Source organism: Kwoniella dendrophila, chromosome 5, assembly GCF_036810415.1.
Source record: "Kwoniella dendrophila CBS 6074 chromosome 5, complete sequence".
In the NCBI taxonomy this organism is placed as follows: domain Eukaryota; kingdom Fungi; phylum Basidiomycota; class Tremellomycetes; order Tremellales; family Cryptococcaceae; genus Kwoniella; species Kwoniella dendrophila.
In genome coordinates this window covers 1,444,579-1,463,249 of record NC_089480.1, presented here as the reverse complement: position 1 = coordinate 1,463,249, position 18,671 = coordinate 1,444,579, and the positions used below count along the sequence as shown (strand labels likewise).

The window sequence follows — 18,671 nt, the reverse complement described above, 5'->3', positions numbered from 1 at the left end:
GAAAATTTGCCAAGAGGGTGAAATAATCAAGAATACCTGTGAATAATTGTACATTTTGTCTACTCGACATTATATGCCTTACATTCAATACCCTACAATTTACAAAAAACAGAAAACATCATATAGAAGGAGAACAGGGGAGTATATCGGAGAGTGAAAAGCGACGAAGACAGGTCAATCAGTAGTGAGTTATCTGCCTTCTTACATATCGCCGGAGACAATCCGATAAACATCCCTTCATCTGCATCCTTTGGACTTGTCACGGTCTCCTTGACATGACGATCTTTTCCATTGTCTATATCTGTCAACCACTTTGTCTACTTTGCGGAATAGGTACCCAAAAGTCTCAAAGTCAGGATGATATATCGCTCCTTTGACATTGATCTGCAGAGTTCAAAAATATCTAATATATTGGAAAAACGTTCTTCTGGGTTATCAGAACTAACTTTGTTCTATCCTTCAAATCAATTAGCCTCACTACCTAACCCCCTTTTTGCCTTTTCAAGGCTGCGAAATATCGACAAGATTTCTCCTTCAGCTCAATCAACAGACACCTCAGGTCCATCGCCTAGATCTACTACTTCATCCAAATCTTCACCTGTATCAACCACTTCAACAAGTAGTGCGACAACACAGAAGTTAAGACCGCTCTTGCCCAAACCTATAAAGCCTTCACCGGCCCAATCAGGTTCTGGTTCCAGTCCTGGCTCCACTAGCTCACAACCAGCTAGAAGTAAACCAAGTACTGGTATCCCCGGTGGAGGATCTCACAGAGGAATAGGTAATCAATCTCAATCATCCAATTATAATTCATCAACTAAAATGGACAAATTACCTTGGCGCACTTCGTCAACAGGTAAAAAAGGTCCGTTTACAGTAGATTCAGGAGGAGGGAAACCCTATTCGTCACAATCACAGCAGCAGCAAACACAGCAGCAACAACAAAAAAATGTTGGGTCGAAAACCCAACGATCAACCCAAACTTCCACTTCGTCACGTCATTCGAACCCAACAACTCCAGCTATGTCACCCACAGCAGTACCTATAATCAGAAATAACGGTATCTTCGCTTATCCTTCTCAGCCATACCCTTCTTTCCCTCAAGTATCAACAAGTGCAGGTCATCACAGTAGAGAGGGCTCATTCCATCAATCATCATTAGCTACTACTCCTACACCCTTGACACCCCTGGACCCAATTTTTGCGCTAAGTGCAAGTGCAGGTGGTTCATTCTCGTTCGGTGCTACTCAGCCTTCTTCTTTCGGTCAATCGTCAACAGGAGGACCATCATCGTTTGGCCCTTCATCTTTCAGCTCTCAACCTGGACGATCATTACCCAAGCGTACGAATACTCAACCTAACCTATCGACCACACCACTCGATCCTCCGCCTGCCCATTGGTTGAGTCCAGGCAGTACGAATTTATCACAAGATCAGCCTGCTTTCGACTGGTCAAATTTGCCCAATCCAAGTAGTTGGCTTGCTTTGGGCAACTACCAACAAACGACCACGACGACAGACGAAAATGCTGTAGATCCAGGGATATTTGATACATTGGCTGAACTGGTTCAACAAAGTCAAGCGAAAGCAGCTACTGGAATGCCATACGATTCGACAGGCAATTCTAATGGTAATGGTCAAGGACCTACATCAGCTTCCTTTCCTTCAATACCTAATCCTAGTCCGAATAACACCAGTTTGCTGAGTCGGCGAATGCAAAGTCAACAAAATGGTATTCCAACTTCAAACGGAAACAACTTTCAACAATTCGCTGTCCCACAGTCGTCTGGGTCTTTCACAGAATCAGTTTCCTCGCTTACAGGATATCAAGCAGCGCCAGGTAGCTATGGTAATCTCAGTCAACCTTCTTTCCAGCAATCACCACAGCTACTGCAGCAGCCTCACCTCCAAGAACAACCACAGCAACATCAACGACAAGACTCTCAGAGTATATCGACAAACTCATATCCGTTACCAGGATGTTTAGCTAATTACGTAGAAACTCCCGTTGCTACTCCAGGAGGAAGTGACTTTGGTGGATTTAGTAGTCCTGTTGAAGTGAGTTCACTGTAGTTTACCTCCTGTGCCATATACTACACATATTGATTTACTCCTCAGCTTCCTTCTACATCTCAATCTAACCGATATCAACCTATTGCTCCTCGTCGTCGCGAAGCACCTCATCCACCCGCACCTGCGTACCCAAGTATCTCAAGTAACCCCGGTAGCTTGCCAACATCGCAATATCCATCTAGAGCTGGATCAGAAGCTCCTACAACCGAGGTACCAGGTGGTATCAATCTAGCCAACCTTCCACCATTACCCGCAGGGTTATCTTTAGAACACCTAGCACAATATGGAAGCGCAGGCTTAGAAATGGCAATTCGAATGGGAATGGGCATCGGTATGGGATTGGGAAGTCAACAAGCTAAGCAGGAATCACCATCAAGCTCCACGACTTGGCCCTCTGTACCTGCTCCACTCCCGGTTGAAATTCCTACTCCTGGTTATTTCCAGAGTCCCCTGTCGCCGGAAGGGCCATCATCCCAAAAAGGCAGAGGTGGCAGTGTGGTTGACAACATATTGAATGACGACTTCCTGCATGGTCGCTTGCCAACGACTCCTCTCGTGTCTCCTCCTATACTACAAGATCCCTCGTCGTATCCCGTCACAAGACGACCTTCTCAAGTGGACGTTACTTCACCTGCATTACCGGAACTCGAAAATCCAGAAGAAATGGCCAAGAAAGATCCTCTAGCCACACAAGTCTGGAAAGCTTACGCTAGAGCTCGAGAAGTCTTACCTAATGGTCAAAGAATGGAGAACCTGACATGGCGTATGATGCATCTTACCTTGAAGAAGAAAGAGGAGGAAGCCGCTGCTAAAGAGAAAGCTGAAAGAGAGGAACAAGAGAGACTAGCTAGGGAATATATCGCAGAAGTTGAAGAATCCAAAGATAATGTTCCTTCTCCAAATGCACCAATAGAAGCTGAAAGAGGAAGATCAAAGGGTAAATCAAGGATAGTTGGATTTGCTGGAGCAAGTAGTAACCCTTCACCAGAGTATGTTTCATCTCCTCTAAATTATCGACCTATTGCTGACTTTTCTTGCATAGTGGTATGGATATTGATTGGCGTGCAGCCAGTCGGTCTCGATCACGTATGGCTATGGATATAGACTGGAGGGGATCATCTCGATCAAGATCACGTTCTGCTTTACCCTTCAGGCAAAACCCCTTCAGCGAACAACATGCCCATTTACTTTTAGCATCTGGTGGTACACCTGTTGCAGAAATGGGATTGCATATGCCCACTCATAACGGATGGTCTGCATCTACCAGGAAAGCACCAGATCTTCCCGGACCTAGATCAGCAGGCTCAAGTCTGTCAAGATCACAACCTTCTAAAAATTCTCGGTTGACACATGCTGTGCCTCCGACTCAGGAAACTGCCCGTCAAATTGAACCATCTCTCAAGCAACCTTCTCATATCGATTTACTTGCTGCTTCAGCACCTCCAAACGGCGCTATCACCCTAGAGGAAATTCAAGCAGCTCTAACCGCCGGATTGACCTCGCCAAGAGATAAACAACCTCACCTTCCCGGTATCAGTGGACCCGGATTATTCTCTGAAACAGAAGAGAATTTCCATCCTCAATATGGTTATTTACCTCGAAGAGTTCGAAAAACTAGTTTCGATCATACTGTAGAAGCATTATCTGGTCATATTTCTGCCTCTCCTGAATCTCAGTTCAACCCTCGTAAGAGACAAGCTGAAGGTTCACCTAGAGACGGAAAGACGATGCCACTTCCAGAAGGTGATACTGGATTCCCTTCTTCAAACTTTACCTTTAGTTTCCCTCAATCATACGATAACTTCTTTGATCTCTCCGCTGCAAGTTCCAATACTCCTGCAGCCAATGAGACTTTAGATATGACTGCTTTTACCCCTCAAGATTTAGCTGACTGGGCATCAAGTCAACCAGCCACAGCTGATACTTCTGCATTTGGATCCCCTTCGACCTTTGGTCTTATCGAAACAGCTGGTTTATCATTACCTAACATGCCAACGTCAAATCAGACTCAACAGCAGAATAGTAACGATAATCCGTTCGATTTCCAACAGTTAATGCATCTTTATCTGAATGCCAATACTACCGCTTCACCTTTCACGCATATCAATCCTTCTCAAGTATTAGGTGCTTTAAACAACCACTCCTTGACGAATGAAGCTTCACCCAACAACGCTAATTCGCCTGCAAGTACATCTGGTCAAGCAACTAATGGACATGGAAATATCATTAAACCTTTACCTAAATCACTTGGTGGAAAAGTTATCGAACCGTCTAATTTGAAACAGGACAAATCCATGCCACCACCTTCTTCAATACCTCATGGCCCAATCAGATCAAATAGTTCACCAAACTTACAAAATATACGAATACCTTCACAAGGTCAAGCTATCAGATCTTTCACCAGTAGTGTACATGGTCAAAGCCAAAAGAGTCATCATAAGAATTCTTCTTCAATGAGCAGTTCACTTGGAAAATCACTTGGTGGTAAATCAAGTAAATCAAAGGATAAAATCGTGGTCGCTCCTGTAAATGACGATGAAGATGATGAGGATACTGATGATAGTAGTGCTGAAGAAGGTAACGAAAGCACATCAGGGCCAGGTTCAATTATAAACAATTCAGATGAAAATCCAACAATGTGTACAAATTGTCATACTACAAACACACCTTTATGGAGAAGAGATCCTGACGGTCAACCTTTATGTAATGCATGTGGTTTATTCCATGTAAGTACACCTTCCTTCCTGTTTCGTGATGTCGTCATCATCGAACTCTATCAAATCTTGATAACGCTTACTAATTCTGTTCGCGTTCGTATTATAGAAATTACACGGTGTTGTAAGACCGTTATCTCTGAAGACTGATGTGATCAAAAAGAGGTATGTTCCCTTTCTTTCGCAGTCTATTAGAGAAACAATGTTGACAGATGTGTTTATAATCGCTTTTGGCAAATAGGAATAGAACAGGACCAGGATCAAAAGGTGAACAGGGATCACGTAAAAACAGTGTATCTGGGTCAACATCCTCTTCAACCACTACAAATTCAACTGCAACTTCCAAGGGAGGCAATAATACCGCTAACAGTGGTAACAAGAAGTCAAATGTTGCTGCTTCATCGACCACAAACGGAACAAGTGGTGGTAAAAAAGCAAGAACATCAGACATTTCCAATTTAGGTGACTTACAATCGGGTTCATTACCTAATGAATCTAGTCCCTTGAATACCAAATATAAATAATCGGGATCAAATCGTGTGATGACACTTGTATATGGAGGGAGTTAAGAGCAGCTTGATTGTCTAGTTAAGAGTTGTATCAGATTCTCGTAACGTATTTTGGATAGATAAATCAACACGATATAATTAGATTCATGACAATTGATAGTATAATAACAATTTATAGAGTAGAAGATATGGATTTTAGCTTAATTTGTAGTCTTCTTATTTTTCGATTTTTTATTTCATCTTTCTTTCGTCTTTGGTTGGAGAAAACTTTCGATATTTTCTTTCCGTGTTTTTGGTATTGCTATGAACCTATAATCTCAAATTAAACATGTATACATACATTCACGATATCTCATATGTCATATGAAACAAAGGATCCATGCTCATCGAATATCTTCACAAATGACATCATCCCCATCAAATTCATACATTCATACATACAAGTAATGCAATACAGTATCTACAACATACTAATCTTGTCACATACTTGAGCTATCCTCTTTCTCGTCTTGATATATAATATCCAAGAAGAGATCATTGTAATACCTATCGAGTCCCTTCTACTGTAAACATGCCGGATGCTGATATAAAGCCAGAGCCAAACTTTTTTGTAAGTTACAATGACATCGATATCCCGGGTTCAAACTGATATTCCGATAAAGTACAAACTTGGTGATATAGAATACTTTTCACCTATCCAGAAATCATCGTTTGATCTTCCTATTACCTTTGAATCAAAAATTGGATACCAGCCAATTACTATCATAAATGTTTGTGATGATTTGAACGAAAAAACGATAACTGCAAGTACAATTGAAAAGATAATTAAGAATTACCTTCAAAATGACGATGTCTTAACCTGCCAATGGTTCGGTACTATCATTTTACGAATCAGAAGCACCAGTGGTACTCACATAGAGATCCAAAGATCAGCTTTGAATTGGATAACCAATCATATGAAAACTAAGCTAGTAATTCTTGATGAAAAGTTGAAAATCCAGGAAGATATATCTATACCGAATTTGGAGATTGTCACATGAGAAGATCGAATTGCATCCAGCATTACAGGTCCATACCTTTATCAACAGGAAGAAAATTCAATCAAGTTGTATCCAGTATATCGACTTTATGCAGATACTTCAAATCTTTTGTATCTGGATGCTATCCTTCTAATGATAGCACAGGGTCATACACCTCATTGAATAAGTTAGATAGTAATGGAAATCTTCTAATTCCTGTACCATCAAGATTATACAGAACTGAATTTAAATCTGGTACCCAAATGCCCTTATCAAGTCTGAGAATAAGTGTCAAAGATATTTTCGATATTAAAGGCCTACCAACAAAAGCTGGAAGTAGCATTTTTGCGGAATGGAAAGGTCAAGTTGAAGATACCGCCAAATACATTGATCAGCTTATACAAGCTAGAGCGAATCTGGTTGGTAAAGTTAAAACCTCTCAGTATGTTCATAAATAATCTTTATGATAATTCTAATTGGATCGGATACTCTTTTTTCTCTGCTATAGGTTGCTGAGATCGGGGTTAACGGTATGTCTCTCACACCATTCGTGATTGAATTATGGTCTGAAACGCAAAGTACGCTAATGACTTTGCATCAGGTGGAAGATACATATGATGACCTATAGTCAGCCGCATTTGACCCTAGTGGCCTTAAGCATCGATCATGGATATCAAGCTAACTCACCTCGGGACTTTTTAGCCCCTTTTCGCCACGAGCCGATGGATACCAATCTTGTGGATCTTCTTTTTCAGGCAGTGCCTCTGCTATGGCCACCTATGGTTGGCTTGATATATCCATAGCTTCAGATACAGACGGTGAGTAACAAAGTAATGTCTCCTGAGCCGAAATGAGGGTTGACGTTGTCAGCAGGCTCCATTAGACATCCCGCTGCTGTAGTAGGCCTATATGGTTTTAGGGTAGGCTGGAAGCTGATGAACGTGCAGCCAAAACTTGATGTGCTGATGTTCTGATACTGTTGCTGGGCAGCCTTCACATGGCTTGATTCCAGTCGATGGTGTCCTTCCGGCTTTGGAGTGGTCTGACGCGGTTGGCTTGATCGCACGAGATGGTAAGGTGATACAGCAAGTATTCAATGCTTGGTGAGTTCTAGACCAGGAAGATATCAATACTTTAAACAATATATGACCTCTGATGTTGTGTGATGGAGAACTATAGCTACCCTGCTGTAAAAAGTCCCAAAGTAAATACATGTTTGATTCTCTCTGACGATATTGCCAATGTGGGAAGCGATGCTTGGAATATCTTTTCCAGTTTCATAAATGAGCTAGAGCGAATATCTGGTATGGGTAGCAAACGGATCAGCATCTCAAGCCTCGCTCCAACACAGGATGATCTACTGGAAGACGAGGAAATTCCGAGGGCGATTGCTGCGTGGGTATAATTTTTCTGTATGCATGCTCTCAAATGATCGTTGATTTGACCCTTGCAATAGCTGGCAGTGGCAGCAATTCGGAAAGCTTATTTACGAAGATCACCAAGCAAAATATCAGGGGCGACTGGCGCCTTTTGGTCATCGAGTGAGGGAAGCTTTCAAGTCGGCTCAATATGATGGGTGGGGTGAGAGGGAATTTAAATCATGAAAAAATGCGTTTGATAAAGCCGGAAGATGGTTTTTGGATCTGCTAAGGAGCTATGGCGATGAAGGCCAAGATTGTTTGTGAGTCTGGTTGGCCGCAGGATACACTATTCATAGAAGAGTGTACTGAGAATGCGAAAAATTTAGATACGTGGAACTCACAGCATTGGACTGGCTTCCAACTTATCGAGAAGAGAAGCTGAACGATAAAAGACCTCCTTTAGCCAAAAGATCCAAGTGAGCATCCTATGTCATTTTATTCTACTGTCTGGACAATTTCGATGACAAAACTTCTTCGAATAGTCCTCTAAATCCATATGTTCCCGCTAGTGTAGGAGGATGTCCGCATATCGTAATACCTATAGGTCAAGTTCCGTTCCAAAGTCTAGTTTCCAACTCGCTTGAAATGCAACCTATTTGTGCTAGTCTCATAGGACCACCAAGTTCTGAGTGAGTCGATAAATGACCTAATCTGTCCGAGCCCGGCTCTTGGCTGCGATGTTCTCTCTGTTGACTCAGGAAACAATAAACAGTCTGATGATTCTTGATTTGGTTGACAAGCTGGTTAAAGTGAGTTGACGGATTATGACAACCTTCTTCTGAGGCTGAGCTGACTAGTGCAAGTATATACAAAAATTCAGAATGGAGCTATTGAACCTGTCAAAACTGGTCGAACAGCATTTGTATAATCTAGCTGCGTAGTTCCATGACAGAATAAATCAACGGTCAAAGCAAAACATTGGTTCAATCAAAAGTAATCAGAACCAGAAAATTCTATGTAAACGCTATGCCATGAAAATGCCTTGTGCGCTGTTGGACAAGAATACGTTACTGAGTTTTAAGTCAGCGCGACTGTACGCGATTTTCGACTATGATCCATTGGTCCTCGACGAGAAAATACCATTGACTGCGCAGAATTTCGAAGTGAAATGAAGCTAAACCCACAGCAACCGCCATCAAGGGACTTGATACGTTGCAACGGGGATTAACGAATCTGGTGATCACAGATCGACGGAAAAATCATTATAAGGCAGTCCATGAGCAAGCAAACAGGTTGCCTACAGTCAGACACATCCTGTCCGTTTCATCGTATTTCTCTCTTGCATAACTGAACCGCTGGCTTGGTGGGTGATGATTGGCAAGATTTTGAGCCAGAGTGAGAAACAAAAGCAAGAGAAAAGAGGGTGAATGGTGGCGACGCCACCTTACATGTTCTTTAGGTGAAATGTTGTTATGTACTCCTTGGAGCCGAATAAAAAGGTACCAAGCGAAAATTATTGCATCAATCGGCCGTATGGGCATCGTGCATTCTACATTCCTCAATCCACTCTTCGTTCCGATGAGCAAAGACGAGGGTCGACGAGGTGTTCCAAATCCAGAGAAGGATGGAGGCAATTCCAAAATAAATGAACAGGTCAGCCTTGTTTCCTCTATCAACAGCTCACCCAAACTATATAAGCTGTTCTCATGAATTATCCGCATGATAGGACCGAAAGGTTATGAACGGAATTCAAAATGAGGTTGTCGACTCTCAACTCAACGTTACTACCAAGCTAAGAAGCCATTTATACAGATGGCAGTTACGCTTGGTCATGTATAGCCACTTTTGACTGCTCAGACTTGTGCCGAAGGCGACCTTCGCATTCGGGATCTATAACCACAGTAAGAGTCCGGTGACCTATTGGACGTATTGCGAGCTATAGATCTAGAACTATATCCTAGTGCAATTAACGTGGTATGACCCCTCTTTAGCTTCCCCGATTTAATCTATATTCAAGCTAGTGCTAGATGAATACGCTTGATAGGACTTTGCATTGTCCTTGTGGTTCTGTTTATTCATGTACATAACAAGTGCTCTTCAAATTAAGATTGATAAAACAGTTTGAACTGTCATTGCATGTATGTGATTCACAACGAATTATTCCCAGCTATGATTATACAGTTAAGTGAGAAGCACCAAACCTTGTTTCATGAATGTCATTTTTCTTCCTGTTCGATGATGATTGAGAGAAAGTGAAGACGATAATTACGTTCATTTATTACGTTGAGAGCCATTTCACGCGGATATCGTAATCACGGCATTAACGCTCTAGAACACCATAATCTTTAGATTATTCTATTATTTTGCATCTTTCTTATCTCTCTTGACCTCGGTTAGATCAGTTTATACGGTATAACATAATTTTTGTACTGAAGCTGCGACAATTGGTACCTTTTTTATCACGATTTCTTGTTCATCTACCCATACAATCCCGTTCTTTCCTCTTTTGGCGTTTTCAACGCCACTTTGCTCATTTAAGAACCCATCGTCTTCACTCAAACCATGTTTTCAAATCAATTCAATACAAAATACAATTCAAAGAGAGAGGACAAGTGCCAGGAGGCGAGACCGTTGGCGTTAGATACACAGTGTACGTTGTTCGATATGATTTTATCGTAAATGAGTGAGTAACCATTACACTATCATCCCATGAATGTAATCTCGGCAGAATGGAGGTTCTTAAACTTTGCCTTTTGATGGTTGCGTTCTGATGAGATCTATGGGAAAAAGGAAAACGAAAGTAAATCTGAAAAAGCCCCGATTGCCTGTTATTTTTGACGCTCAATTTACTTAACTACACATATTAACGAATATAAAGGGGAATCTAAGGTTAGTGCATAAGGTTAGTGCATGATGACTAAAGATGGATGGTAACTGAATAGAAAATTTCATCCAGAATATCTCACTCTGCTTACATAGCCTTAGTTTAGCTATTACAGCGCGTGCTAGGAGCAAAAACAGAACTAACGAAACGTGGGAAAAGATATCAATTCAAGTATTGAGGAATGCCATTTTATTAAAATTAAAAGATGACCCTGAAGTATAAACATGAAGGGAGTGGGGCTTTCTTTTTTCGGTGTATCTCTCCAACCGCGATCAAACCATTCCCGTCACCTGTAAATCATCACTACAGTATAAATGCAGTTCAGTAAACATTTTTACCCTGCGAATTCTAGCCCTTCGGAGGGTATACGATAGATGACCAGTCAACATGGGATATGTGACAAATCATACAGTTATTTTAGTCTCGGTGATATGATTTGTACGATGGAGCTGGATGACTTTCACCTCATCAGACATGATATTTATGCGCTGTAGGTTTGGTGATATGGCTATAGTACAGCGACACTTGATCATTCGGCTTGGTAAGTTATTTTTCGGATATAGAAAGTCAATGGGTTATAACAAAAGACATAAAATAACTCCGGATTAAGGGGTTTTAAAATGCTTATCGTAATTTGAAAGGAGAAAAGAAAAAACGATCAAGGAACCAGGATACAATTGTTAATCAAAAAGGTTAATTTTGTTGTCTCTTTTCGTTTCATCTAACCTTACAGATGTCTCCCCATCGACAATGTTGAATGCAATAAACTGCGGCGTGTTGAGGATAAGAGATTTGGAGATGAATAAAAGCCAGAAAGTCCGTATTTGACGGAATAGCATCTACTCCTTGCCTACTACCCAAACAGAGAAGATTTCGTGCCGATGGAGCTTTTTTGTACTACTTGTACAGGTAAATAACCGTTCGATGAAAGCTGGTCTGCTTTAGTGTCATTCCAACAATCTAGAAAACCATTTAACAATCGATTGTACGCAATTAATCGGGCTTTAGCTTGGCTTTGTTTTAAAAGAGCAATCATGATCATTCTGCAGCAGAGCTCTTGTACTCTGGCTATTTAGTTCGAAATAAGCGAAAAAAAATGTATAATTTACTGGACAAATGAGATGTATGCATGTACATATAAGTTCATATGCCGCCATAAGAGGGGCAACCAGAGTTGAAGGTTTCCTTAATTGTATCTGTGGGAGTTTCTGCTTCGTTATCAACATACAACGTATTTCACTTGGCTTTTTGCTGAAATTGCGAATGACTGGGGAACTCCACACTTTAAACAGATCCCGAACAAGAGAAAGTCTTTTTATTGTATTATTTGCATTCAAGAGTATTGTTTTATCATCCACTTTGTATGGAATCAAACAAAGTAAAGTCGTGCATAGACATTTGACCGACTCCATCCAAAACATCTCCTGGGATGATACATAGAATTAATTCAACTACATAATTAACATTTGGATTCGAGGTATTCGTACTTCTTCGGCCTATTCGATCATAATTTATCATAATTTTACATACTTTTCTCCTCTTTCTCTGTCTGTCTACATCTCAAGGTGAAAAGTTACGAATCCTCCATAAACACCTTATCATCTCACTCCTTTTCCTTTCATTTAATTTCATTCTTGACTTTTTTATTTCTCCATTTCTCCGATTCAATCATTGTATGAAACATATCGTGTCACAAAAAGTTTGAACCAAAAAAATAAGAACAAAAAAAGACGAGACATCAAAACCACTTTAATATCTATATATCAACAACTTGTCATCTAGATGCAGTTTTGATCATCACAAGGATAATACAAATAAATGAAAAACATCATCTATCGATCTTATCATTTTCCAAATAACGATCACCTTTAGTCCGGGGTAATTTCACACGATTGGACAATTAGAAAAACCGGTTAATCACCTCTCTTTCTCTCTTTTCACCGCTCATCGCATCGCTCACCGTCTCAAAATCTGAGATTCATCTTTTTCAACCACATATCAAACACTTTAGACGCCAATCAAACAAATCAATCACTCACTCAAACATTCACCTTACACTTCATATGCTTTGATCATCATTAATATAGCTTAGAATACCATCATAATCTATCTGCTGAAAGAATCAACCGTTTGGACCCACAACTTTGGAATCAAGGGCAAACCATTAGTTAAAAAACTCACCTATATATATCGTCACTTTCAACTCGGAGGAATTCTATCCGACGAGCCATTGTACAATTTAAGATTTCAACCATTATCGCACCCACCATCATATCAAGCATCACTAGCTAATCCGCAACGGTACCAACTTGATCTTGCAGTGAATCAAGGTCATTTACATGCATATTAGAGAGCTGTCAAGGAAGGATTGTCCAACACCTTGAAAAGGTAAGAATCAGTTTTTCTTTGCGTTTGATATTTATTCAGGATACAGCTCAAAAGACATGCGGAATGCTTGAGCGCAATGGATTTGACCTGTGCTAACGATCATCTCACCAAAGTACATGTCTGATTCACAGAAGACAAATTGTCAAGGGTACAATTACGAGTCACAAGGACAAAGATCACAAGGGCGAAACAAATCAAGACCGAGACAGTCTTAGGTTAAGGAATCAAAGTGAAAAAAACAAGGAAACCGTCATTCAACATATCACGCTTACCTTTCATTAATATTTAAGCAGATCATCCATTGAATCACCCAGCACGAGCCTAAAAATCATCTACTCATTCATCTTGACTTGACCTCGATTCTTCACCTTCTGTTTCGGAGTATATTTACCATCATTTACTAGCATACCGCCGAAGAGGTCTGTGTATAGAAAATAGCATCGAATTGGGTACTAATTACTTATATTACACAATCAATCAATTTAATCAAAATACATTTGTACCTGGAGGGGGGAAAGGGAAAGCCTTAAAAACGATTTTCAGAGGCTTTTCAATCACAGGAAGGTTATGTCTAGAGATTTAGTCAAACTGGCTGATACAAGTGAGTACGAACTTCGCTTTTCCGTGTAAGCCTTTCATTGCTTTTTTTGGTTTATTTCTTATCACTTTACTCTTGAGTATTTGGTGGGCAAAGCATACCGTATATTTTCTATCTCCTTTCCGGATGTTTACGATATGCCGGAGGATCTCAATCTGTCAGACGAATTTTGGGATGAGTTTTTACTTACGCAAAATGCCGTCTGGCAATCTGATCTTGAACAGATGTCCCATCCTTACTCTCACGCTGAGGGATCTAATCAGCTACAATACAATCAAAACTCACAACCACACCAAGTCCGACCAAATCAACGAGGTAGACCTCCAACCATCAACCTACCTCAAAATCCTTACGGTAATCCTCGTCAACCACCTCATCAACATGCTCATCAATCTCAACAAATACAGGGATACTATCCTCCTCCTCCACCCAACATATACTATGCTGCGGGGAGTCAACCGCCTGGTCCGCCAGTCAACATGTCATTAAGCCAACCCTATATTACAAATATTCAGCCCAAACTAGAACAGCACGATGGACCATCGGTACTTTTACCCCAACATCATATGCCACCTAGCTATCTCGAACAGCAGCAGCAGCAACAACAGCAAATGCACTCTCAAATGATGTTGTCACCGTATGAGATGCCTTTGGGGAGTGGATCATCACATAATCCAAATATGGCGGAATATTTTCCACCATTGCAAACACCAACGGGCGCCCCGCTCAATACTGGATCATCACACAGTACAGCAATGGTAGAATACTTTCCTGCACCCATGCCTGACCCTCAGCAGCCTCAAAATTCGATTCCTGGTGTACCGCCAGATCATCAGAATTGGCAATCAACGGTTCCAGCACCCCTACCAATCAATCAAAGTAGCGCAAAAAACAATGCTTCAGCTGGTCCCTCAACTAAAGCGGAGAAATCAGGTTCTAAAACCACGAGACAGCAATTCACAGCCTGTGGTGCATGTAGGCATAGAAGGGTAAAATGCGACTTAAAGGATAAGCAAGAAGCAGCTGAAAAGGCAAGTGAGCTAGAAGACGGTGTTGGGCCCAATAGGACTAAAGGTGGTGGAAAGCAGAAGAAGGTATCTTGTACGAATTGTATAGAAAGGGGATTAAACTGCATGTGAGTATCGAAAAGCCCAATTTCTGCTCGTTGAACTTTATCTCTCATATGTACACCGGCTAATCGTCATTGCAGAGACGAGTTCGCTCCACTTAAAGCAGCCAAACAACTTCGGCGAGGTAAAAGGATATCGGAAATAGAAATGTTGTTCGGGAAAACGGCAGCTAATGCTGCAGTAGCCCATCAAACTGGTGAACCGACAGAAGAGTCTTACCTTAGCCCTGTTAAGGCTAAACAGAACGACGAAATAATGCCCGATTTGACGAAAGAATTCTTCGATTCTGCGTTCTTCAGGCGATTTCAAATTCAGCGTAAGTAACGGTGTTAAATCACGCTCCGCTTTGGATTTTGGTAGTCGCTGAGTCGAGCTGTTATAGGTCCCGTACTTGACCCTCAGAACTTTGTAGGACGATATCTCTCCAATCCTGATCCGTCCGCAGCTGCAATGGGCCCTGAGGGCGCCATATTGTGTCATGTTTTATATGCATGGGCTGTGTCGTATGGCGTTGATGAATATGGAAAATTAGATGTTCCTGAAGGGGGCGGTCCTGCCCTTGACGAGGTCAGCTTACTAGGACCAGGGGATATAGAGATGAAACGGGAGAATGATCGGCAGAGGCGTAAAGAGAAGATGAGACAAGTTATCGAATTCATCTTGAAGGAGATAGACGAACATGGTCTGATGAGAAAGCCAACTTGGGATGGAGTTAGAGTCTTGCTTTTGGTTTTACCTTTGACCGATGGTGAGTGACTGCCTCTCATATGTGATCTTATGACAGAAGTTAATTCCTTGCCCATCGCAGGTATCTCCTCTCCCGTTGAAAGACTCTCCATGTACGAATCGGCTATTTCTCAGGTCTTTACCCTTTGCTCGTTTGTGGCAATGGGGTACGATGGTCAGCCCAGCGCCACTGCTGCGATCAATGGGGGATCAGATGACCTAGCAGGGCAAGATCTTGTACGGGTACGAGTGCGAATTTACTGGTGTATGTGGACTTTCCATCGTTCTTGTTATTGTTGTCAAATGAGGACTGATGTTTTCGTGAGATCTGCAGATGCGTTTGTGCATGAAGGTATCACAACTGGCTTAAAGGGTGGCCGACTGCACTTGGATGACGAAGATCTGGAGACCATGCAAGACTCGATAGATCATCGAGCTTTAGTGCGAGATTCTTCGGCTTTCAGGTTGTCTAGTCGATTCGCTACCGCTCCGATTAACTTGGCTGTGAGTGATTTTCAGTCGATCGACTGGCATGTTCGTCGGGCTTACAGAGAAATGTTTTGCAGCTCGCTTGCCGAAAAGTGAATAAAGCATTGACTGGACCGGCGGCCAAAAGACGTACAGCTGTAAATGCTACTCTTGTCAAACAGGCATGGGAAGCCTTAGAGAGCTGCTGGGAAGACTTTGATCAACTCAAATACGAGGCTACCGCTTCTTCACCCGCTTACGCGCAACGTGAAGAGGTTATTCGGTAGGTCTTAGATCCGTTCACATCCAAGTCTGGACTTTTGAACTGATTGGTTCATTTCCAATAGATTCGCCGATGGATGGAAAATTTTCCTTTTCGAGGCACAGAATGTCATCCGAACCAACCTAGAGAACCGTATCACGAAACTCGCCCAAGCTGAAACTACGGCGTTCATCACTGAATCTAATCCCTCTACACCGGAAGCAATGCATAATGACCTTGTCAACGCTCAACATCTGTTAGATATCGCCAAAAGCAAATGCGAGGTACAGACTAGGCAGATTATGGAAATTGTTCGACGACATGTTGGCACTAGGTGAGTCGCTTTGACTTACAAGAGGTTATCGCGGCACTATTATTAACGGTAAAACACCTGCAGGTTCTTTGAATGGGATGCAAGTCTTGTACGAGATGGAACTTACTACACAGCCATGCTGCTAGCGAGAGGCGGTGGATCGGATGAAGATATACAGCTGTGTATCAGAGCATTGAATGTGAGTTGAAATTCGGTTTCATCACGTAGATAGCATGCTGACACAGTATGTAGGAACTGAGATGGGCTCATGCCAAAGCATGGGAACGATCGGTAGAGTACGTATAAGGCTCCACTCTCTAGTGTTAACGACGACAAGCTGATAAACTTGGCGGGTTATTTATAGTCTCCGTAAAGAATGGCAAGAGAGGGGGGCGTACATGTCAACCGACCAGGTCCAGACTGATGGTACATGGGATGCTGTACTTTCTGATTTAGCCAAACTATCAAGCCATAATTCCAACAATCATACAGCCTTCAACTCGGATGCTCAATCGAGATCTACAGCAAGCTCACATTCAAATCATCATCGTCGCCATTCTTCACTGCATATGCAACATCCAGATATGCCCCCACCACAAACTGTACATCAAACTCAACCTCATCAAACTCAGAACTTTCAGATTCCTCATAACCACGATCGCATGTCTTCTAACAATAGTGAACCCCCTCTATCAGCTAGATCACCATATCAATCCCCAACTATAGTTTCGCCAATATTCGAAACCCATTCAAGTACTTTGAGCATGTCAATGATGAGGGGATACATGCCTCAACCGACTTCCACTTCCATAGCACAGCATGGTCAAGAGGCATATTCCAACAATGTATCGAATTTACCTGGACAACCTGATGGACATGGGTCAGTTGATGGTTCAGCTGGAGGAGGAATCTACAATCCACCACAACCACACCAGCAAATTATTCAACAACCACAAGGATATCAGATTTATACCACTCATAGTAATAGCATCTCCCATCAATTAGGTCCGCCACCTTTAAATTCAAATCCAAATATCAGCCCTTTGATGAATACTCACCCACATCATATACAACTTCAACCGCAACAAATGGGATATATAAATCAGAGTCAAATTCAAAACAATCAAGGTCAATATGTAATGCAAGAAGATGGTACGCATGTTTTTATTCCTTATAAATATATGTAGAACGCAACTATGAAATCATCAAAGTATACAATAATCAATTCATCTCGTCCACCAGTCCAACTGCAGACTATGTAAATACTAAAGCAATATCTTCGGTACAAAGTAGCTTACTTATCTAATCACTATGTTTGACATGGTACATGCATCGTATGAAATATATCAATCGAATCTCCCCGTTTTGTCTTTGCGCAATGTCAGATTGCTAATTCGGATTATCAGTACTTTTCCTTAGCCCAACGCTATTCATGTAATCCAATTAGATGTTGATAGACCGCTTGTTGTGCCATCGTACCAGCTCTAAGTTCATCTAATCACGTAGCATCACACGAAGTCGAGAGATTCTCAGAATGGCTAGTAATGTAATAAGAACCGTCATTCTCTTTATACTTGTACTCGGTGTCGTCTTTCCAAAATACGGTCCATTGAGACGTATCGGACCCGTCTACATCGTATCTAGATTGAAGTTATTCGAAAAATTCTTCTGTTTCTATACATTCAGACAAATATGAGAAGGGTTGATCAGCGAGTGCAGTAAATTTCGGGATGCTGGGAATAGTCAAATGCAGAATACACCTTTTCCAGAAATGAACAGTCCTTCGCTTCTTTTAGAGCATCGTTGATATACCATTTTTGCATTACCATACAATACTTCTTCTGAGCTTTCGAGTCGAAAAGCTATTAGCTCATGGAAATCCGTGCCTCATTTCACGATGGGAATTTTGGTCATGGGTTGTGATGAAAGGATGATGGGGCAGTCAAAGTATGACGAAGGGAGCAACATAGAAATGGAAGGGTCTCGATTTTTGGAGCAAACCATAATCATGAGCCACTAAACAGCACACGCTTGGAGAAGTGTACAGAATCATGACTTAAACGAAGAACCTCGTGCTATTGTAAATGTGCTAGCATCTTTATAGGGGTAACTTCCATTCGCTCTAAGTCACTTTACTCGCCACTCAGGTTTACCCACAGCGTATGACCCTCGATCTTCGTACAAGCCTCTGACGAGCCAGACCGTGATTTCTATTATAAAGAATAC

General features: G+C 41.6%; 4 protein-coding genes across 4 annotated transcripts; all 4 read left to right on the top strand.

Annotated features, from left to right (window-relative positions):
* Positions 1–357: 357 nt before the first annotated feature.
* Positions 358–5,311, top strand: L201_004385 (uncharacterized protein; the record flags this gene model as incomplete). Its single annotated transcript, XM_066220127.1, has 5 exons — positions 358–2,058; positions 2,119–3,062; positions 3,116–4,799; positions 4,897–4,952; positions 5,029–5,311. 5 exons carry the CDS (start codon positions 358–360, stop codon positions 5,309–5,311), a joined length of 4,668 nt encoding a protein of 1,555 aa, XP_066076224.1.
* A 556-nt stretch (positions 5,312–5,867) lies between these two features.
* L201_004384 (uncharacterized protein) lies at positions 5,868–6,336 on the top strand (the record flags this gene model as incomplete). Its single annotated transcript, XM_066220126.1, has 2 exons — positions 5,868–5,906; positions 5,959–6,336. 2 exons carry the CDS (start codon positions 5,868–5,870, stop codon positions 6,334–6,336), a joined length of 417 nt encoding a protein of 138 aa, XP_066076223.1.
* Positions 6,337–6,578: 242 nt separating this feature from the next.
* Positions 6,579–8,604, top strand: L201_004383 (uncharacterized protein; the record flags this gene model as incomplete). Its single annotated transcript, XM_066220125.1, has 11 exons — positions 6,579–6,757; positions 7,018–7,133; positions 7,189–7,235; positions 7,306–7,418; positions 7,495–7,710; positions 7,772–7,896; positions 7,984–7,996; positions 8,063–8,152; positions 8,219–8,365; positions 8,449–8,485; positions 8,557–8,604. 11 exons carry the CDS (start codon positions 6,579–6,581, stop codon positions 8,602–8,604), a joined length of 1,131 nt encoding a protein of 376 aa, XP_066076222.1.
* A 5,079-nt stretch (positions 8,605–13,683) lies between these two features.
* Positions 13,684–17,632, top strand: L201_004382 (uncharacterized protein; the record flags this gene model as incomplete). The annotated part of the gene is made up of 10 exons (XM_066220124.1): positions 13,684–14,681; positions 14,757–14,992; positions 15,059–15,424; positions 15,485–15,667; positions 15,737–15,906; positions 15,969–16,153; positions 16,218–16,466; positions 16,530–16,644; positions 16,698–16,741; positions 16,810–17,632. 10 exons carry the CDS (start codon positions 13,684–13,686, stop codon positions 17,630–17,632), a joined length of 3,369 nt encoding a protein of 1,122 aa, XP_066076221.1.
* Between the last annotated feature and the right edge of the window lie 1,039 nt (positions 17,633–18,671).